Source organism: Natator depressus, chromosome 6, assembly GCF_965152275.1.
Source record: "Natator depressus isolate rNatDep1 chromosome 6, rNatDep2.hap1, whole genome shotgun sequence".
Classification (NCBI taxonomy): domain Eukaryota; kingdom Metazoa; phylum Chordata; order Testudines; family Cheloniidae; genus Natator; species Natator depressus.
Window position 1 is genome coordinate 51,231,987 of NC_134239.1, and position 23,339 is coordinate 51,255,325.

The 23,339-nt window shown below is 39.9% G+C and overlaps 1 protein-coding gene and 1 pseudogene across 2 annotated transcripts in view; both read left to right on the forward strand.

The window, feature by feature from the left end:
* PDHX (pyruvate dehydrogenase complex component X) overlaps positions 1-23,339 on the forward strand; it is a 102,345-nt gene that overhangs the window by 51,341 nt on the left and 27,665 nt on the right. For both annotated transcript variants that reach the window (XM_074955272.1, XM_074955273.1), the window contains exons 6-7: positions 11,576-11,759; positions 14,886-15,033. In XM_074955272.1, coding sequence (XP_074811373.1) covers positions 11,576-11,759; positions 14,886-15,033 — 332 coding nt within the window. The remainder of the gene's footprint in view (positions 1-11,575; positions 11,760-14,885; positions 15,034-23,339) is intronic.
* On the forward strand, positions 5,240-5,453 carry LOC141990257 (U2 spliceosomal RNA; annotated as a pseudogene).

Here is a 23,339-nt window from a genome sequence, read left to right on the forward strand (position 1 = left end):
AGTTTATATCCATTTGTTCCTGTGTCCATGTTGGTACTGAGCTTAAATAATTCTCTCTCTCCCACTTCTTTCTTTGTTTTCTTCTTATTTATATGGCTATAGAACCTTTTACTATTGGTTTTAATTCCTTTTGCAAGGTCCAACTCTACATGGCTTTTGGCTTTTCTCACTTTATTCCTTCATGTTCTGATCTCAATAAGGTAGCTTTCCTTGCTGATCCCTCCCATCTTCCACTCCTTGTAGGCTTTCTGTTTTTTCGTAACAACCTCTCTGAGATGCTTGCTCAACCAGCTAGGTGTACAACTCCTGTCTATGAATTTTTTCCCCTTTCTTCGGATGCAGGCTTCTGATAGTTTCTGCAACTTTGACCTGAAGTAATTCCAGGCCTCCTCCACCTTTAGATCCACAAGTTCTTCAGTACAATCTACTTCCCTAACTAATTTCCTTGATTTTTTAAAGTTAGCCATTTTGAAATCAAGAACCCTAGTCACAGATCTATTTTTGTTTATCCTTCCATTTAGTTTGAACTGAATTAGCTCATGATGGCTTGAACCAAGATTGTCCCCTACAACCATTTCTTCTATGAAGTCCTCACTACTCACCAAAATCAAATCTAAAACGGCATCCCCTCTTATCGGTTCAGCAACTACTTGGTGAAGGAATCCATCAGCTATCACATCCAGAAAAATCTGAGCCCTATTATTATTACTAGCACTTGTCCTCCAGTCTATATCTGGGAAGTTAAAGTCTCTCATGATCACACAATCCCCATTAGTATTTACTTCATTTAAAACATTAAAGGGGTCTCTCTCCATATCTAAATCAGATCCTGGCGGTGTATAGCGCACCCAAGCACTATCCCAGGGGAGGCTCTAGTAGCTTTCTTCCCCAACGTGATTATTGCCCAGACAGTCTCTGTCTTATCCATTCCATTACTTCTTATTTCTTTACAGTCTACCTCATCATTGGTATACAGTGCTACTCCACCACCTTTGCCTTTGTTTCTGTCTTTCCTAAACAGCACATACCCTTCAATACCTGTAGTCCAGTCATGACTACTATTCCACCATGTTTCTGTTATCTCTATAATATCTGGTTTCACTTCCTGCACAAGTAACTCTAGTTCCTCCATTTTGTTACATAGGCTCCTCTCATTGGTGTACAAACATTTTCATTTTTGCTGTTTGGCTTCGCTCACATTCTTTACCCGATTAGGTACAGACATTCTACCACCAGTATCACCTATTAGACTGGTATCTACACTACCCTTCCTACTTATGACCATTCTCCTACCCACGGCTGTATCCTTTCTTACTGTGTTTTCTTCCCTCTCAATGTTAAAATCCAGCGTGGCGATTACCTGGACATCTCCCAACCATCTCCCCCAAATTCCTAGTTTAAAGCTCTCTTAATCAGTTGTGCCAGCCTCCATCCTAGAAGTCTATTTCCCTCCCTACTCAGGTGAAGTCCATCCCGAGAGAACAGTCCTCTGTCCATGAATGCCTCCCAGTGGCCATACATCCCAAAGCCCTCCTTATAGCACCACTGCCTAAGCCATCTGTTGATAGTCATAATCTTGTCACACCTTTGTTGCCCTTCTCTAGAACAGGCAGATTCCCGCTGAAGATCACCTGAGCCTCGATTTCTTGAAGCGTCTTCCCCAGCCTGGCATAGTCTCCCTTGATACATTCCAGTGAGAATCTAGCCATATCATTTGTTCCCACATGAAGGACAATCATTGGATGCTTTCCTGCTCTTGTTAGGATCCTCTTCAGCCTCAGGTCCAGATCTCATATCTTAGCACCCAGTACAGTACACCCTTCTGTTCTCTGGATCAGCTCTTGTTACAGGCCTGTCTGTTCTTCTCAGTAATGAATCCCCAATCACGTAGACCTGCCTTTTCCTGGTGATGGTGCGAATCTCCAGTCTATCCCCTGTTCCCTCTGGCTGCAAGTCCTCTTGATTTCTATTCTCCCTTGCAATCCTCTGCAACCCATCCCGTATCCTCCTTTGACTCATATTTGGTGTCAACTCCATTGACTCTTCCCCTCTTCCTATAGAACTAGCTGCTCTTCTCTTCTTCCTTGCCCTCTCACCTTCAGTGGCCACCTGCTGTGCCCCTTCTTCATTTTCCAACTCCGCAAACATGTTCCTGAGCTCTATTTCTCCTTCATTAGCCCGTCTTTTCCTCTGCCTGGTTCTCCTAGTCACATGCGTCCACTGTCCACTTTCCTCACCCAGCGGTCTCCTCTCAGAGTTCTTTGGTCCTGCTTCCATCTGCAAGTCTGAGCTTTTCCCTTCAGCCTCCTCGTGTCTTTGCGCCATCATCTGCTCGAACCCCCTTCTAAACTCAACCAGAGTTTCCACCTGCATCTCCAGTCCTCTGACCTTTTCTTCCATCAGCACTTCATGCCGACGAAACTCTTTTCAGGTACCCCCTCCAGGATCATGTACATGCCACAGCTTCCACATCCAGTCATCTTCCTTGTGTCTTCCACTGCTTGGGTCGCTATCACTGCTGCCTCTGTATCTGTCATCGCCTTCTCACCTAAATCCTGTTAGTCCGGGAAAAACAAACCAAAACAAACCCCCAACGAGCACCACAACACTGCCAGGACACCACACACTCCCTTCACTAGTCTGTCTGTTCCTCTGCCGGCTTCCCCCCGAAACTCCCCTTGCAAACTCCCCCGTTTACAGCTCTGTTTGCTGCCTGCTGCCTGTCTGTGCCGCTGCCTGCCTGGCTACCTTTATAGGACCCCTAGTCAGAGAAGCCCCACCCCCTAATCAGGGCTCAGCTTCTCTCCCAGCACGCTGTCCCTACCAGCCTCCACACATATAAATACAAATACCTTCTCCTCCAACGGAACTCCCACTCAAACTACAGCTCTGAAATGTCATTTTTAAAGATATATCCTGCTGTTTTAACCATTATTTTAAAATGGAGAAATGTTTGTAAGTACCTATAGACCCCCTCTGTTTGATACTGTCTGAAAAGAAAAGTTTGCAGATATCTGTAGACAGGTACTCTCTGTTTGGATGAAATATTGCATGTTTGTATGAAACTCAGCAAAATACACGCTGTGCTGCACAGCTAAACAATTCAGGCCTCTTTATCAAGTAGGCTAAAAGGTAATTAATCATGGAGTAGAGCACTACAACACAGCTCACTTGGATGTATTTAAAAGCAAATAGGTTGCTCGCTGGTCATGGATATCCAGTGTTGGCCACCAAAGTGCAAGAGTCAGAGAAGTGTAAAACCCAGAACAGAGGTGGACATTAAATGTGGTTTTGTTTGTTTCCACCAACTTGATATCCCAAAAATAATATGCAACTTACAAGGTAAGTAGGGTGAACAGATGTCCCAATTTTAGAGGGACAGTCCCAATATTTGGGGCTATGTCTTGTATAGGTGCCTATTACCCCTCACCCCCGTCCCAGTTTTTCACAGTTGCTGTCTGGGAAGGCTGAGGATGTAACCCTGACAGACCTGTATTGCATCATAGCTTGCTCCTTTTAGCAGATTGATTTATTTCATTTCTCCATGGATCTATAGGAGGCTCAACTTGAGCCTGAGATCTTTCTCCTTTTGCTCTTGAGTCTTGTGGGCTGGCACGCAGGGGGAAAATACTGTTTTCCTTTTGAAAATATTTACTACAATCAATATTTAAGCGGTGGACTAAACTTTCAGACTTGTGGCCATAAATTCCAAATAACTAGATCTACCAAATATCACGATTTATCCAGTCTAAAATTGTACAGCCCCCATTTAACAGTGCAATGAGTGTGGGTAATGGCTGCTAAGCTTATCTTATTGAATCAGATTCTGACTATAATGCAGTCTTGATTTTCACTCTTTTGATGGCATAGAAGAAGACACCAGACAAGCTGAGATTAGCACCCAAGTTTTTGCTTTGACAAGCTATCCAGTAAATCAGGTATTGACTAGGATCCAATACTTTTTGTTCAAGGAAGAATATAGATTGTTTGGAAAGCTGGCTAGTAAAAGCTTCCTGGATGAGTAATTGCCTCGTGCAACAAATAGAAAAGCATGGCACTTGTGAAAATGAAGACATAATTCAGTTGTACAGACACTGAAAATATCAAGTAAATGTAGAGGAAGCTCTAAAGAAAAAAGACTGGATGATAATAGAAGACAGTATAGGATACAAAGCGTATTGCCTTTTGGAAGGGCCAAAGTCACATGCCTGCCCTGTAAATTCATGGTGCTCATAAAATTAACACAAATATTACATTTAAATGAGATTTCTTCCTCTCACTCTACCCTTTTTTAAATGGTGCAAAAAAGGAGGAAAAGAAGATATGGCTCCATATTTCAATTGTCTTTGTGTTAATCTGTTTAGCAAATGCATCATCCACTTCAGTTCTTAATGGCTAGTTTGCAGTTCTTAATTTATAGTATTTCTTTTTAAAAAATGAGGTAAAGAAATTAATACTGTGGACAGTGTTTGCCTGCATTTTCTCTAATTTCTGCACATTGTAACTTGTTCATATTTTTCATCCCCTTGTCTTCTGGGACCTGCTAATACTCCGCCTAGTTGCGGGTTAGTTATTGTATACATTTCTCCATGTAGCTCTGCCAGTGCATCGGTCCTCACATGCCACATCCATACTGTTCCAATCCTGAGATCTCTCTGAATGTGACAGATTACATGGTGGTTTAGTGAGATAGATAACTGTCAAATTTAGACTAGCTTGATAATTCCAAACATGTGAGATATGGTCCATCAGTTCTTGAGTTCTTGTGGTTAGAGAAGAAAGCCTAGCAGATTAAACCATTCAACTCTTGACCTTAGTTCTTTGAACATATTTTGCTTTAGTAATTTATCTACAGCTTGTTTCTAGTGGAATCTGAAAATGGCAGTAAGAAGTATATAACTTTCAGCACAACTAAATTATATGATATAATTTCTGAACTAGCTAACACACTAATGTTTGTGTGCTATGAGGTTCTGCCTTGCAGTTGCATATTAATGTGCTAAAGATCTTTCTCTCTAGCTTTTTGTCAAACACATTTAGGCATCTTAGTGTATTTTATTTGTCTTAAAGCTGGGACTATAATTGTAACAATTTCAAGTTAGAAGCTCTACCTGCTGTTAGCACAGAAGTAGCCTTACAGCAGTATTAAGCCTTCTCATTTCAACTATGGCTTCCTCTCCTCACCCCTTTCAAAATGCACCCCAGATACCCTTCCTCTCCAGTGGCATTGGAAGAGACTGTTACCTCTAAGATCATGTGTAGTACCTGTTCTTATCAGTTTAATATCTGATATGTCCAGTAAAAGTACAGAAGACACTCTCCCTCTGGATATTGTGAACAACATAAAAACTGGAAACAAATATTAAGCAGGGACTTAAGCAGGGACTGAACCCACATGGTAGTGTTTCCTTCGTATGGAGCGCTGGTTTCAATTTTCACTTGCTCTCACTTTGTGTCTCTGTGTAGCAGTTTTTCAATCTATAAAGTGAGGACTTTATTTACAGTTCTATGTAGATTAATTATTGTTTGCATTGTAAAAATGCTTTGAGGCCTATGTTAAGACATCATACAAGTGCAAAGTATTTGTAACTTTTTTATCCTTAAAATTTGCATTTCACAAGTCCTCCTTTTCTTTTTGCGTATACAGACTAACACGGCTGTTACTCTGAAACCTGTCATTATGCAAGGCACTGCATTTAGCCGTATGGAATGGAAATCTATCAACTGCATGAAAAAAACTTGTCCACAGTATGCATCCGATGAAGTGAGCTGTAGCTCACGAAAGCTCATGCTCAAATAAATTGGTTAGTCTCTAAGGTGCCACAAGTCCTCCTTTTCTTTTTGAGTATAAATCTCGGGATGCAAGTCATTTTAAAATTCTGTCACAATTTTTAATTTTTACTAAATAGCAATACCCAATGTATAACTTAATTGACAAGCTGTCCTTGATCAGTAGCCGCACATTTTCCATGCAAGCCACAGGGAACCAATTTAATTTTATCGAGGCTGTGGCTTCTAAAGGAAGATAAACACTAAAGTAATTTTTAGTACATTAAACACAATATGCATGTTTCAGCCTATTATTATTTACTTATTTATTTATTAAGCATTTATGTAGTGCTGTAAATGTATCAAAAGTCTGGCAAAACACAGACATCAGGTGCTGTATAGAATGGTTTTCAGTAATATTTTATAGCATGAAAATCAGAGTGTATAATGGAAAAACTACTTCAGCCTCAATCTCTGTATCTGTGTGAATAAAATGCCTATTGAGAATGCAACATCCATTACAATCTTTCTAGTTAGATTTTTTTAAATAGCTGACTGCTCATTCTGTACATGGTAATTTGCGTTTTTAGATTACGATGTAAAAGTTTAATGGCTTTATTATATTGGATTTAAAAAGAGCTTGCTCCAAATGTGAAAAGTCAAATAATTAACTGCTTTTGTTCTTTTTCCCCATAACTATCAACATGCAACTCTGTAAGTGGTACAATGTTAGGTTTATGCTGATAGATGGTTGTTGGTTTGCTTAGCAGAGACGATATGGCAGTAAATGATCAGTGAGTACATCACACTGGAAAACACAATCAAGGAACTCTTATACTTTCTGGACTCTTAAACTGACTCCTTGATTTAGGGAGAGATTTTAGAGAAGGGGAGACAAAAAGTAATTACACACAATGGCCAATTACAGTTGCCTTTTGTCAGGGCAATTCAGAAGTTGTTCCCCTTGTGTGCCCAAACGGATTGGAGAAGAGGTGGTGACCCAGCTCAGACTCAACAGAGCAACACTCCATGGAACAGGTTGCATCAGACTAAAGAGTGCACAGCTTACACAATCAGGGTCTAAATCCAAAGCCCACTGAAATCAATAGAAGGACCCCAATTGACTTCAATTTGCACTGGACTAGACCCTCACTGTTTATGCTGAGAAGCTCTGTGTTGCTCTGTACCCAAGGTTGTTCTTTAAAAGCATAACCTAGCTTTTATCTCTTGTTGGTTTTTTTTTCAGGCCAAATTGCAGGTGGGATTTCTGGTTTTAAGGATAAAATAAAAACCATGTCATCAAAGTAAACAAAAGCCAGAGAGAATAGGTATTCTTCAAGTGTGTGTCAGTGTGGATCCCATGGCAGTTGCGCATGCACCTCGTGTGTCAAAGACTGCACCTTTTGAATAGCATTGTCCATTGGGGCTGCACATGCATCTTATGCTGTCTTGTACACCTGTGTGAGGGCACGAAGCCATAAAGAGTGGAGCAGTTGTGGCCCTTCCTCTTGCTGCTTGAGACAGAATGTAGTGACCGTTGAACCCACTACTCGCCTTAGAGATTTAACTTTTTTCTTTCCCCCGGCTACAGTCTGTGAAGAAAACTTACCTTAAAACTCCCATTTTCCTTGACTTAGATGTTCTGGAGAAAAAAGAGAGAGAAAACTGTTCATGACATGCACCTTCCCCTCACACCTGTACAGCAGGGTGAAGTACTTTGCATCAACCATCATGCTTCATGGTGGACTCTGAAATGTCATGGTTCAAACCAGATTGGTCTTGTGATTGACTGATTTCTATCAAAGATGGACTTATTTGTTGCCTCTTCAGCTGAAGGGAGAGCCACATCCCTGATGATGCTCTGCATACAAATCCTTCTCTTCATTTACCCACAAATCCAGTGCTGCTGGGTTCAAGTTACATCTGCTAGAGAAACCCATGTGGGTCACTTTGGAACCAAAGGTGACAGAATGAGACCAATGGCCAGTGCATTCTCAAACACACACCATACCCTGGGCTTGGTGGAGGGTGGGGGGACATGAGAAGGTGATGCTGGTGCTGACAGAGTCGGCCGTGGAGATTTCTGTGTTGACAATCTCAACGTCCATGAAACCCACAACACCAACAGCCTTGGTGCTGGCATCTCGGGCAATAAAGTCAGCGCCTCTGCAGAAGGTCAGCACCAAAACACAGAGCCAAATGGAGCATAACTCCAAATCAAGCATAACCCCGAGCATAAGGGGAAGTCCTAGAAAGAGTACATTAAACATCACTTCTCCAAGGACAGGAATGGAATGGCTTATGGGCAGAAAAAGAAACCTGATACTGACACTGACACTAGCATCATGACTGAGCCTGGCAAGATCCTGAGATACATCTGCATTTATCTGCGTCTCCCGAGAGATGTTCTTCATGTTGAAAGGATGACTAGCACAGGAGCCAGGTGTCTGTGCAAAAGATTCTGATCTTGTATGCATGAGGCACATACTTACAGTGAGATCCACACTGACTACAACATGTTGAAGAACTACAGTTTTTGTAGGTTATTTTTATAAAATATGAAGCACAGAAAGCGTCACTCTTTGCAGGGTATCTCTTTCAATACATTAACATTCTTTGACCATCTTTCTCTCTTTCTGGGGCCAGGTCTACACTAAAAAGTTATATCGAAAAATCCACACACCTGAGCGACATAGTTAAATGTACCTCACCTCCTCCCCCTGTAGACAGCACTAGGTTGATGGAAGAATTATTCTGTCAACCTAGCTACCACCTTTCAGGGAGGTGGATTAACTATAGCAACAGGAGAATCCTTCCCATGGCTGTAGTGAGTGGCTACGCTGAAGTGCTAGAGTGGTGCAGCTGCAGCGGTGCCACTGTAGCGATTTAAGTGTAGACAACCTGAATTTTCTATCCATCCTTGTACTCTGACGTTCAGCAGAAGGAAACTGAGGTGGCTGAGGAACAGCACAGTACTTTATAACCACCACCAGGGATGCCAGCGTGCTCCCCAATGGGCACCATGTACTGCAAGGTTTTGTACATTTATTCAGGTTTGCAGAATTGGGCCTTCTAAATACGGTTGTTTAGGATATTCTATTTCAGCTTGTCTACATAAACTGTAAAATATACAAGTAGGCAGTTGCATTTGAGAAAAAGGTGTCCGAATTATGCAGAGAACTTCCTAAATCTGAGCTTCTGCTAAATTAGTACTTCACATGGAGACACTGAAAGTATTAGCTGAAAGATTTCTAAGTATCTGGGCCATCTTATTATAGTGTGTAGTGAAGTGTAACTCTGAGTTGCCAGTCTGTGCAGACTCCATGTCGTAACAATTTTGACAAGGAATATTCAATTACTCTAATACGTGCGGTGGGAAGGAAAATGTGTGCTTACCAATGAATGTTTGCTGTTTTGACAATAGGTTTACCTGTCGTAAGATTTGCTTCCCCTCTGTGCTGTGTTAATGGGTTTTAGAAAAGCAGTGTTGCTGCCAACCTTATTTTTTTAAAACATTATAGTAGTTTGATATGAGAGGTCTTGTGTCCCCGGCCAGCTTTATTTGCAGGCCCCTGTCTTATAATGTTTTGTTTGTACCCTATGGCATTACTAAATTGGTGTTCTACTGTGTCTTTTTATTAATCAGTTGAATTGCACAGATTCTGTAATAAGAAATTTAATGTGCTGCACTTACAGGATTTAAAGACTTCTAAATGAATCTTCTAATTTAAAAATAAAGATCTGTTTTCCTAATAGTTTTATATTTTTGTACACTTAAAATCTAAAGAAATCAAACAATAATAACCAGATGGTTTTAATTAAATACTTTTTACTGCCATGTTAAAAAGCAGAAATAATTTCCTGTTGTCTTTTTGTGTCTTCTTTGTGACCATTTTCTCAGCTAAAACATCTAGTTTTTTCTTTAAAAATCATTTTATTCAGTAAAAGTTTTTCTTCCAGTAGAGGATCTATATTAAATAAGTGTTTGATTTTAAAAGAAATTCAAGTATGACTTTAATTTGCAAAAGTAAGTAAATTCTTTCTTTCTTTAAGGGTGAAACTGCATCCTTAGCTCACCATATTATGCTTAGGTACTTCAGCAAATGATATTTGTGTCAAAGCATCTTTGTGCACCTGTGTTTGTTGACAGGGTATGTCGAAAGAAAGACGGAAGACATTTGACATGGGTTTAATCAGGCCACAACTTTATTATTAGACGTCTGGGACGACCTGGCAGATAACAGTAGACAGTGTAGATAACCCCATGTTTATTCCATAATTACCCGGGGGGCTTTTACCAGCTACTTCTCTTTTCCCCTCCAGGTCCCTCCAACAAATCCATTGCCGGGACCTTAATCCCTCCTCCCCACCCCCCCGTCCCATAGGACGGTTAAGGTGAGCTATAAGAATGGGGGGTTGGATCCCTGCCATACCAACCATAGGAATCCCCAACTGCCCTCCGTTCATTCCTTTCATGAACACCTCTTTTTAAGTCCTTTTCCAAGCCATTTATCCAATCACTGTATACTTTTCCTATGGAGTACCTACACTTGACATCCGCCCTGCACTTAAATAATGAGTTGCTTCAACCTTGGTTCATGTAAAAAGGAAGGCTCAAGGCACCATGCTGCCCCTTTTCAAAGCCTGCATTCCCAGGGGATGCCCCTTTTGCAGCAGTTTTCATCTCTTCCCCCACCCCAGCCATAAAGCACTGTTCCCTTCACTCACAGGGGAAGCTGTTCACACTTTGTTTTTAAAGCATATTTTCACAAATACACACTTATATCAGAGTAAAGAGATGTGAAACTTTATTATTTCCTAATCAAAGAGCTGTATGGTCTAGTAGACCAAACGTAGGGCTGGGAGCAAGGTATTCCAGAGTTCTAGTTTTGACACTAACTCATTGTTTTATCCTTAGGCAAATTACTTACCCGTTCTGTGTCTTGTTTGTACCATGACCTGCTAGCCAAACATCCTCTTGTTTAAAGGTGCAGGGTGGTCATTAAGGATATTGACACAACTGTTGAAATAGTGTCAGAGGTAACCAGCAAACAAAAGTACATATTTGCTAAACATATAAAAATAGTAGCTATTATTTTTCATTAATGTCTCAGCAATGGGGTATTACATTTGAAAATAAATAAATAAACTTAACTATTGAGCCTGCAGCGGGTGAGAGCTATGGGGGCCTGTGTTGGCTGACTGCTCCAGCCCCACCGTCCCAGGGCTTCAGTGTAAAATGTCACGGAGGTCTCTGGAAGTCACTGATTCCACGTCCTCTATGACGTAATCTTAGCATTATTTATAACTGGTCTGTTTTTCAATGTTCAGAGGTAATGCAGTTATGTATATGTGATCATTTATTTTAACATATAAATGTTTTGTTTTATTTGCTGTGTCCCAAATATAGTCTGAATGCATGTCTCATCTGTTCCCGTAACACCTTCATTTTAAGAATTGACAGTACAGTGCACAGTATAGTTTAGCCACTGTTGTCTTTTAATGATGATAAACATACTCCTGTTTCTCAACTGCCCTGTTCTGCTGCAGATTTAAATCCTAACCTGGCAGGGATGAATAATCTATAAATATTTATGGTGTTTCTTCATGCTCCTAGGAGTTTTCTTTTTGCAAATTATTATTGATAAAAAAAAATTGCCTTTTAACTTTTAGTTTAATATCCAGAATTTTAATAGCCAGAAGCTGCTCATTAGAGTTGACTCTTGAAATTGTAGTATTTCTTTTTTTGTCTGTTGTTATGCTTTGTTCTTTCTAAGTATTTTTCATATTACTGTTTAATCAACAGGGACGCACTCAATCTTCTGCAGCAGAAACAGAAGAGCAAAGCTGCGGAATCAGGACCTATGGTTTCTCCAGCTCCTACTCAGCCTACTGTAGTGCCTTTGGCTCCACAAGCAACAACTGTGTCCTCTGTTTATCCACGGCCTGCAGTTCCACCAATTTCTATACCAGGTCAGCCTGCAGCACAGGTAATAATTCTGTTAAAGCAGCAACTTGCATTCAGTTACAACTAAATAATGCCACATCTTTTCATTTTAAATAAATAAATAATAATGACGACAAATATGCTGAACTTCATTTTAGTCAGTGTTATCTAGCGATTGGAGACAGGGGCCTGGGATTCAGAACTCATGGGTTTTATTCCCCAACTCTGCAACTGACTTGCTGTGACCATAGGCATGTCATTTAACTTCTCTGTCCTTATCTACATTTAGAAAAGGTTCTTCCCCCCACCCCCCAACTAAATTAGTTCAATTAAGCTACTTTAACTGGACTGAAAACCTCACTTAACATCAGTGCAAACACAGTTTAACACATTTAGCATGATGTGGCTATATCTTGACCTGCTGAAGACATTAAATTGATGCTAACTGGGCGTTTAAGTTGTGCTAAAGTGGTCTTTTTGATCAAAGTTGATCTTCATTTTTACCTCAGTTGAGCTTACCCAATTGGGGGAACCTCCTCCCCCGAGTTTTTTCCCCCCCAGACTACATAAGGCCACAATGGCTAAGTTTTCCCTTACCCATACAATAAAACATTACACACATCTGATTATATGTATAGCACGTTGAAATCTCTGAATAATAAGAGGCATGTGAGTGCAAAAATCTATAAGCATGGATTAAAAATAAATATTGGTAAGGAGCATGGAGTTGGATTAGGCAAGGGTTAGAGCAGGGGTGGCAAACTTTTTGGCCTGAGGGCCACATCGGGGTGCAAAACTATATGGAGGGCTGAGTAGGGAAAGCTGTGCCTCTCCAAACAGCCAGGTCCCCGACCCCTATCCACCCCCTCCCACTTCCCGCCCCCTGATTGCCCCCCTCAGAACCCCCCGACCCATCCAAGCCCCTCTGCTCCTTGTCCCCTGACCTCCTGCTCCTGGGACCCCACGGCCCAAACTACCCCCCCCCGGACTCCACCCCCTATCCTACCCCCCTGCTCCCTGTCCCCTGACTGCCCCCCAAGACCCCTATCCACACCCCCACCCCCTGACAGGCCCCCCAGGACTCTACCCCCTTTCCAACCCACCCAGTTCCCCGTCCCCTGACTGCCCCAACCCCTATCCACACCCCCACCCCCTGACAGGCCCCACCAGGACTAACACACCTATCCAACCGTCCCCTGGCCCCCCCCCCAGAACGTCCGCCCCATCCAACCGCCCCCTGTCCCCAAACTACGCCCCCCAGGACCCCCTGCCCCTTATCCAACCCTCCTGCTCCCCCCGCCCCCCTTATCATGAAGCTCAGAGCAGCAGGAGCTTGCAGTCCCGCCGCCCTACCAGAGCCAGCTGCGCTGCCTGTGCGGTGGCATGGATGCAGGGGGGGCCGGAGGCTAGCCTCCCCAGCCAGGAGCTCAAGGGCCGGGCAGGACGGTCCTGCAGGCCGGATGTGGCCCGCGAGCCATAGTTTGCCCACCTCTTGGTTAGAGGATTGGGGCTGAGTAAGGATTGTTTGTGTTTAAAAAATGTCAAAACCTTGTGAGCCTTTCTCTGAATAGTTGGGCCCTAAATGGCAGAAATATTGAAAGATCCATTATTTTGGGGAGAATTCCACCATGCCGGAATGCTTCCAGATAGGATCTGTGAAATTGGACCATTCTGGTTCTAGAACCAACTTTGAAATACAGCTGCAGGTTCAGGTCTGGTACCTGTTAACAATTTATAAGAGTTATAGAATGTTTGCAAAAAGAAAAGGAGTACTTGTAGCACCTTAGAGACTAACCAATTTATTTGAGCATAAGCTTTTGTGAGCTACAGCTCACTTCATCGGATGCATGCAGTGGAAATGCATATATCAGCTTATGCTCAAATAAATTGGTTAGTCTCTAAGGTGCCACAAGTATTCCTTTTCTTTTTGCGAATACAGACTAACACGGCTGCTACTCTGAAACCTGTCATAGAATGTTTGGTATTCTGTGGTGAACCATAGTAAATAATGTAGATTTTTTTTTTTTTTTTGGTAAGGTTAAAAAAAGTCATAAAATTCCAGGCCTAGATATATTTTTCTGTCATGATAAAAAAGTGCTTTGCCTGCAGCTATATCAGAACACACTGTGATTTGTATTCAACACACAGTGTATATGCTGTATAATTTCAGAGAGTATTTCTTGTGAAATCCACCTGTTTTTCCTGCTTGATATTTTCATTGGCATTACAAGGAATTGCTTGCAATATAGTTCCCTTTCATGAAAAGGTTGTGAATGCTGAATTGCGACATGACTGAATGAATTGGGCAGGAAAGGCAGGTTGATGACAAAGGAGACAGATGTACAGTGAAACCTGTCTTAAGCAACCACTGAAGGGACTGATAAATCTATAGCTCAACAGAGCTTCTACTAACAGTTCTCTTCTAAAATAAAGGTTTAGCGTAACTGTACTCTGCAGGCCCTAAGCTGGTGTAATACAGCAATGCTGATTTCACCAGCCGAGAACCAGGGCTGATATTTGTGGAGTAATTTGCTAGATCTGTAGGATTCATTGTACTCTGTAAACTGAAGTTATCTTGTTCCTTATCAGTGATAAGAAATATGGGCAGAATAATAGAAATTGAGTACACTTTTTACCCCAAATGTATATGACTGTGGAATTTTCTTTAAAGAAGATTGTTACTTGTCAGTACTGTCTGTATGGACCACCCATCTTGATTTCCTTTATATGCTGAAGATCAAGTACTTGTATAACATGTTATAGTACTGTGCCTAGAATCTCTGTGTTTATCCAGATTTAAGGCGTGGTGCAATGGAGCAAATATTCAGATTTTTTTCCAGCCTTCATTTTCTTACACTTCAGCTTTATGGAATAAGATAAAACAAATACTGTACTGCATTAATTTCCTTGGTTCTGTATAACCTGTTTTGCTGGTCTGAATAGGATTTTTCTTTCTGCTATCTTTCAGCAAGAATAGAAAATTCAAATTATTTAAATTTAATCTTAGGCATGTTAATACTAGCTACATGTTAATGCTTTTTTAAAGTTGAGGTTTGTTGTAAGTGAACAAAAGCTACCAACTGAAAAGCATTACTGCCCTACTCTTGTTTCAGCAAAGGTGTGTGGGTGTTCTCTCCCTGTATTTAATATGCAAAATATTTGCTTTCAGGGTACATTCACAGAAGTCCCTGCCAGCAACATCCGAAGAGTTATTGCTAAGAGATTAACAGAATCTAAAACTACTGTGCCTCATGCATATGCTACTACTGACTGTGACCTTGATGCTGTCTTGAAACTAAGGAAAGAACTAGCGAAAGGTTGGTAGATGTTATTTATTATTCAAAATAAACTGATCTAAAGAGTACCCAGTACTAACTGGACTATCTTGACCTGCTATACAATTAGTTACACCCACGCTCTCTGTACAGAGTGAGTAGTCTTCTATATTGAGTTTCAATACTGGGCATTCAAATAAACTTTCTTTCTTTGTACTACGACAATTTGTTTTCATTAAGACGCTTCCTGTTTCACTGTCCTGTCTTAAGCAACCACTTTGTGTCTGTTTCTGGGGAGGCTGGTGATGATTGTGATGTGATTTTTATGTATGTCTACAAATCTAAAATCAAGTAAAAGTTATTGTGGTGTGGGGGGGTTTTTTTGGTTTGTTTTATTTTAAATTTGATTTCATTCAGCATTTTGTTTTTAAAAGCCCCTTCCTACGGAAATAAACGTACTAGTCAAGGTGTTCTAATGTGACTCATGATTTTGGGTACCTTAATTTTTGGAAGCCCAATATCACTTTAAAGGGACCTGATTTTCAGAAAGTGTTGAGGATCCTTCCTCTGAAGACCAGGCCCAGTTCTAATTTCTCAGGTTAGCACCTGAATTCACTAATCATTCTGGAAAAACCTTTGCCAGTCTATTCATAGGAGATGCACTTCATACAATATTTCTTTTTTTCATAAAGTCATGGCCTATCTTCCAGAATTTAGAATGCAGCCTAAAAATGACAGACTGGTTTGCCACAGATAGTGGTATAATCTTCAATCCTTAATTCTACTTTAGGGTTCATCTGCTGTATTACAGTTATCAAAACTGTCCGTTATTGTGTAGTCTTTTTTTTTCTCAGTGCATTGATAGACAAGCAAAAAATTACCATTTGCTTCATCATCCTGTAGATAAGACACAAACTCTGTGATTGCTTGTGGTTACTGGAATCAAGCAGGTTCATAGGAGACCAGAAGACTGCAGTGTTATTCAACCAACCAGTATGAGAATGCTCACGCAACTGCAGATTAACATAAGATTTCTAATTATACAGTAGGTTTTTGTTTCCTTCAGTCCTATCTCTAGAATACCTGCAGATTTTTCTGACTGACCACCTAGAGAATTAGGTGTATTAGAATCTTGGCATATCAGGATGGATGCATTATAGGTTGAATTCCTAAATGACAAATCTGTGTGTAATGTTGAGGGATATCCTACTGAAAGATACACACATGCCGTTTCCCATAGCATACGCTACTGGAAGCCTGGGTTTTGGTAGCCTAAAGCTGATGAAGCTACTGGGAAATGAAAGGTAATTCAGTATGACTAAAAGCTTTGTGTGGCTTTGTCTTCGCTAGGAAAAAAAGGTGTGTTCTTAACTCATGTTAACACATGAGGTAAAATCCATTAAAGACCAGGCAATATGTAGTTTTAATATGAACTAGGAGATCTTACCTTGAATTCAGTGTGATTTATGCACGTGCTTAAAGTAAATACTAGAGCTAGTCAGAAAATGGAATTTCTGTCCTGCGGAAAATTCTGACCGTATGGAAAAACTTCAATTTGAAACTAATAATTTCATTTTGATAATGCTGAAACATTATAATAAAATTAAATATATAAAAATGTAATAATAGAAAAGTTTAAATGAATCCAAAGGAGATAGTCTAAATGACTACTTTCAAAATGTTTCCATCAAAGATTTAATCTAAATTGACACATTCCTGCAAAACATTTTAGATTTTAATGACACTGCATTTTCTGTTGGAAAACTATTGACATTTTTTCTACCACCTTTATTAAATATGCATATAGTAGTACTCTGCTGAATTGCGGCCTGACAAACAAAATCCTACTGTTTGGTGGTGAATACTGAGATTTGTAAATCCATCCTATTCGAGAGTGCTACCTCAGCTCTATTCAAGGTGCAAAGACATTTTTTTAAAGAACTTCTGTTGTTCAGAATCAACTTGGAACCCAAGTGAAGTTGTATTCTTTATATTTGGTAAACTATGTAGACTGGGGAGTATTCATTGCCTTTGAAGAATATTATATTAGCTGACTTTAGTCACTGTTTGTGGGTACGAAGGAACTTGTACTTGTGGCAGAGGAAAAATGTAGGCAGCCACTTAGCAATCCCTATATTTATCTACTCAAAAATCTTCTCCTCATTGTAACTAAAGTAACAGTTACATTGTTGTTTGTGAATATATCCGATGTTTCTAGTTGCCCTCAGATACAGAACTGAGGATATTATAAGGAGTATTTGTTATTACAACAACTTATTTGATCTAAAGAGAGAACACCACCATAATACAGTCTATTTTTTAAATGCTGTTACTAGAAATGTGAAAAATATCGAAACTGTTTCCATCAGACCTTGAAGTCTACAGGCTAACTAACTCAAACCAAATATAAAACTCAGTATGCCATAATGTCATACTAGAGAGGCTATGGGTTTATCGTGATCCAAGACATATTGCTCTTTAATAAATCACATTTATTTATTTATTTTATTTTAGAAGAATTCTATCTTCTGGCTTAGCCAAGTAGAAACTTTAGGCTGAGGCAAAGCTTCTCTTCTGTTCTGTAACATAATGTTTTACTGTGTTCTATTTAAAGGACTAGTTCTGATTAATTATTCATTTTAATAAGTTCATGTTACCACCTAGATGAAGATGAAACGAATTTGGTAAACTGTGAAGTCATGTGATAAATGAATTTACCATGCACCTTTGACCTGCTTTCTGCTCACTAATCTATCTCTTAAGGATTTATTCTAACATTGTAAATCCCTCAGTAGTTGCAAACACTTGCCATAATTCTTAATCAACCTGCTCTGGAACATTTTCCTTGGTCTCCCGCAAAATGTGAATTTTTCTCCACGATGATGTGCAAGATTCATTCCTGCCCTAGCAATATCTTTTCTGTACATAAAATGTCATTACATTAGTGTCTGTCTTGCATCCCTGCAGAGGACTTAAAAGTCTATTCTCCCACTCAGTGGACAGTCCTCTGTCTAATTTAAACCACTTATATCTGAATCTCTCACTTCCATGAATTGTAATCACATTTATTACTTTTCATTTTTTAGGGGGAAAATGCTTTAAAATAATTGGGAAAACAATGACGGCTTCTCCTTTTGATGAATCTAGTAAATTATGTTGATGGAAGGCACATATAATCACTTACAAAGTTTAATTTATCGGTGTATAAAATTCAGATAATCTAGGGACACAGATCTATCTTTGTCACTTCGCAAATCTAATTTTGGACCATATCGCTGTGAAATCTCATTTTTCTCCCCCACAGAAGTGCAAACTTCATAAACCCAGCAGCAAAGCTCAACTCTTCTTAATTTTTTTTTAATGTGTTCAAGAACTCGCACAAATAAAGTTATGTAAGTAAATATTAGGCTGAGCCAAGTCTGTTAGCGAATTAGGATTAGAATTATGAATGTTGTTTCTTTTACATCAAAAGAAAAATTTGCCTTTAGCATTTCATAGTATTTTTTTTTTAAAATGAATGGTGTATATTACGTTTTAGGAAGATACAGCTTTGTTCTTCAAGGATTTTTATGGAAATGTGTGTGAATATTGACCTTTGTTTTACACAAGAAAGTATATAGATAATCCAACAGGTTTCTGATGTGATTTCTGAATGGAATGTTTTGATAGTTTTTCTTCGATCATTTGTGTCAGGTGTGCATATGTTCTCAGCTGTTGTTGAGCCAGTTTTAATATCTGTATACTCTCCATTACATCATACTACACATATTGACAAGCTGCTACACATGAGATGGAGCTTTATAAATCCAAAGAAGCCATATACAGCATTTGCATTTGGTCTTAAAGCTTTCCGGTTGTGTTTGCCGCCATCATCATCATCATGGTTTGAAAACTTGTAGAACCAGATTCAGCCAAGGAAAGTGATAGCTTAGCTTCAAAGGTGGCAACTCTGGCAAGGGCCTTTGACTTCACAATGCCTGTCTAGAGTGATATGGCTGATTTAGGAGATGGCGCAGCCAGTGGTACTGATTAAATGCATCCCCTCGCCAGCCTTCGCCTGATTGTAAAGCTGTGCTCCTCCAGCAGAATTCACAAGACAAGGCCACAGTGAAAAAACAGCCCACCCTTCCTGGTGGGTGAAGCTATCTTGTACTAGGTGCATTAACAATAGCTACTGCAGGGAGACATCATGGCTGGTAAGGTGGGGCCGAATCTAACCTGTAATCTGGTTAATGCACCGTCCTATTTTTGGAGAATAAAACCCAAGGACCTCACCACTGGAAACAAGATATAAAACTTAATCATGCATCAAGCCCTAGGGAAAACAGAAACAACAAAATGGAGCAATAAATACAGTAAAATCCAGTGCACAGAAATGCAAGTAACAGAATCAAGTTAGTTTTCTAAAAAAAAACTGCCTCAGCACTTCTTCACAATGATAAAATACCAAGCTCAGCAGAGCAGTCTATTAGCTGAAAAGATGCACTGAATATGAGAAAACGTACGAGTTTGACCACAAATATACATCATTCATTGAGAAAGTAAAGATACCCACTTGGCAGAAAAACACACTACATGCCTCTTAAATTAAATATCAAGAGGATTTTAGGCCAGAACAATAAACAAACTTTAACATACCACTCACCCATCTTGCCTCAGTCCCATTACTTACTAAAGTGAGGCTTAATCCCTGCTAATACCCTCTAGAGTTTTATCACTTTAGTGTTTTAGTTACACATCTTCATATGTATATGATTTTTCTTTGTACCCAGATGAATTTCATGTGGTTTGTAAACAACTTCACAAAATACAGGGCTGTCTACCAGAGCAAAGGAAGGTGCTACTAACTGCCTGTTTTAGTGGATTTGGGGCAGAAAGAATCCCTTTCTTTGCTCCTGCGATGCCACTGTGGTGTTATGTAGCATGTACAGTACACTTTACATCTTATTCATTAGTGCACTGGAAGAGTTATCTCAGTAGAACTGCAGCAAACCTTTTGTCCCACAGTGAGCTCAGTAAGACAAGCCCATCAAAGCTTGATTGCTCTATTTTATGAACTGTCTGCCCTTCACTTGAAAGCTTCAAACACATTAGACTTGTTGTAAATAAAGAGGCTAAATAAAATAATACAGACTGGGTGCCTCTGATCCAACTGGAAATGACACTACTTTGAATGATATTCTGTCCTCAATTTGTTGAAACATCTTTCAGTTGTAACAACTTCATGTTCTCCTGATGATCTGCATTGTGAGAAACCAACAAACTTTCTTTACTCTGAACAATCACCTAGACAAATCATTAACATGGTCTCATCATGGGTCATCCATCAGTGTACAAATAAGAGACTAATTCATGTATGGATTTAGCATGTGAACTGTTTTGTAATATTGTTCATTTGACTTCAGTGGGAGATGCCCCAATTTACACCAGTTCATCTGCTCACATAGCATTGCATTTTAGATTTGGAGCAGGATGTCATGTGACTCAAACCCTGTGTGCATTACTTTTGTAAATTTAGTGCTAGAATGCAAACAAAAAAGGCCCTAGTGAGCAGGAACTTTTGATTGAAAGATTCTATGATATTTGGATTTATATATAGCTTTATTTTTAACAGTCTTTCTGAATTTATTGTAAGCATTGAATCAGTCATGAAGAAAGATCATAATTTTTGTTTCATGGTTCCTTGTGGAAAAGGCCGGATACTTTATTTCCTTGTATATATTAGGATCTATAATGTTTTCTATAGAGATTGTACAGAATCCAACATAGTAATTTAAAACTAAGTTTCAGACATCTATAGTTTTTCTATGTCCTCCCTCTACCATTAACATTGGTTTAATTGGTTTAAAGAAAATGCATGTGAGCTTTCTGTAATTCTTCCATTTGAGTATGAGCTCTGTTTTCTTTCCTCTAATGGCAGATTATCCCCTGAAATTCCATTTATCTTCTCCGCCATCATAAAAGATTTTTTTGGGCATTGGTCTCTTCTAAACTGTAATTCTGTTCCAATCAAAATGTTTTTTGGGGCAATGGAATTTTCTTTAGTCATCAAATATAAAGCCATTTGAGCTCAGCATTCACTGCTATCTCATGAAATTTATACTTTTTGTCCTTGCTGTATAAGTTGAGCTATCTTACTGAAGGGTTTGGAGTAGAGCACTTGGAGCAGGACTATCTATTCCAAACTCTGTCAACTTGTCCAGTGACACACAGTGAATCACTTTGGGTCCAATCCTGAACATTGCTGAGCAATTCCTATTAAAGTCTATGGCACCTGACGGAATTGGGCTATTAATCTCACAGGGATTTTGTGAAGCTTAAATAAAGTCTCAGCACTTAGTGTGTATAGCATATTGCATTTTCAGCCGAGCATCTCAAAATGCTGTTCTTCTGCTAGTTGGAGTCCTCTCTTTTTTGAGGTAAAAATGTCACCCCCTCTAGGAGTTGTATGTTATCAGTCTGCTCCTGCTCCTTTTGAAGTGGTAGATGGCAAAACTGCTGTTGATTAAGTCAGAGCAGAATTGGACCCTGTCCTTGTCATCAGAAGGGCAGGGTGAAGCTGGGAGCAGAAGCTGTGGCTTCTACTGCTTTTCCAATAGTGTGAACCCGAAGAGGGTCTGCAGGTTGAGGTTTGGGAGAGCAGGTTAACATGGGAGAACTAACAAGGAGAGGAGCTGGTCATGGGGAAATCTCTGCTGTGGCAGGAAAGATGATGGGAATACTGCTTCCAAGGAACTCAGTAGATCACCTAGCAGGCAGTGATTCTGGTCCCATACTGAACTCCCTCCCACTCTCAGCCATCTGCTGCAGAGCTATATAACGCAGGTCTTTTATAATCCCCTGTCTGTAGTCCTTTAAACTGTTTCCCAGGAGGATCACATGCTCTGTTTTCCCCAACCCCCTCTAAATTTATCTATAGTCATTTTTTTCAGAGAACTTAGTATATTATAGCTCTCTATTGCACTTGTGAGTGCTAGAACTTTGGCAGAACAGACCCCAGGGCATCAAATTGGTCACCCAGAAAACGAGGAACATGCTGTCACCTGTGAAAAGTTTGGTTTAAGCGACTTGCCCAGCATCGCACAAGTACTCTGGCAGAGTCAGGGATCAAATCCAGTTCCGCACTATGGCATTCAACTGCCTAAACCACAAGACCAGCCTTATTCTTGCAATCCCCTGCCTCATTCTGCAACAAATAAGCAAGGGTTCTACAGACAATAGTCTCTTGACTACAAAAGCCTGATCTGTTCCTTGAGCCCTGTCTGTCCTATGCACTGAATGAGGCAGGGATCCTGTGGAAAACACAGTATGTGATCATATCTTCTTTTGTATGGAAATAGCAACATTTACAAGTTAATAGAAAGTTTGAGGGCTTCAGGAGATGCAGAGTGCACCTTTGCTATCCCTCCTGGAAAATGAAAAGATGGGAACTTGTTCACAATGTGTTCTATGGTGTGGAGGTTTCCGCATTCACACTGTGGTGAATCCTTCATTCTCCATTTGTGCATCAGATGAGTGCATCTTCCACGTAACATCCTAGTACAATTGATGGTCATCCAGCGTCTTTGGCAGAGCAAGAAAACAGGCAGTTTGGCGGTGGGATCATCTATGGAGTGTTTGCTCTTTTTACATCAGAGCCTGCCCTGTTACATGTTCTGTGAGAATGGTTGGCAGGTCTTAAGGCAAGTGCAAGGCAGGTGAACAAGGTTGTCATGAAGCGAGAGCTTTTGGCTAGTGAGTGCTTTCCCATACTCAGGCAATGTAGCCATCTCTCACTGGATAACTCAAGGAAAGATGTTTGCAAGAATTGGAAGCCAAGGCAGCAGAGTGAACTTCAGTTACAAGTCTCATAACTGCATTTAGCTGGATATTGACAAGGTCCGTAAGTGACCTTTTTCCCCAGACAGGTGTGCAATATTCGGCCGTGGAACAAACTGCTCTTTTAAACATAGAGGGGGGGATGTGTGTGTAAAATAAATATAAGTACACACACACACACGAATATATAAATAATCACTAAGTATATCAGTAATAAATGCAAACGGTTGAGTATATATAAATTTAAAATAAGTGTGTGTTAGGTCTGGAGTAAAATTTTCATAAGCGCTTAAGTGACTTTGACTTTTAATGAGAGTTAAACTCCTAAGAGGTTAAGACACTTCTTAAAAAAAATGGGACTTTGGGTAAAATTTTCACAAGTACCTATATCAAATTATTAACTGCAGATAGTTTAATGAATATTGAACTTTTTCCTGTGACTATATTAATCTCAAATATTTAAATTACCCACCAAACAGAACTGGTGGAATAACATTCAACAATTGGTTCATCATCAAATAAATTATTTA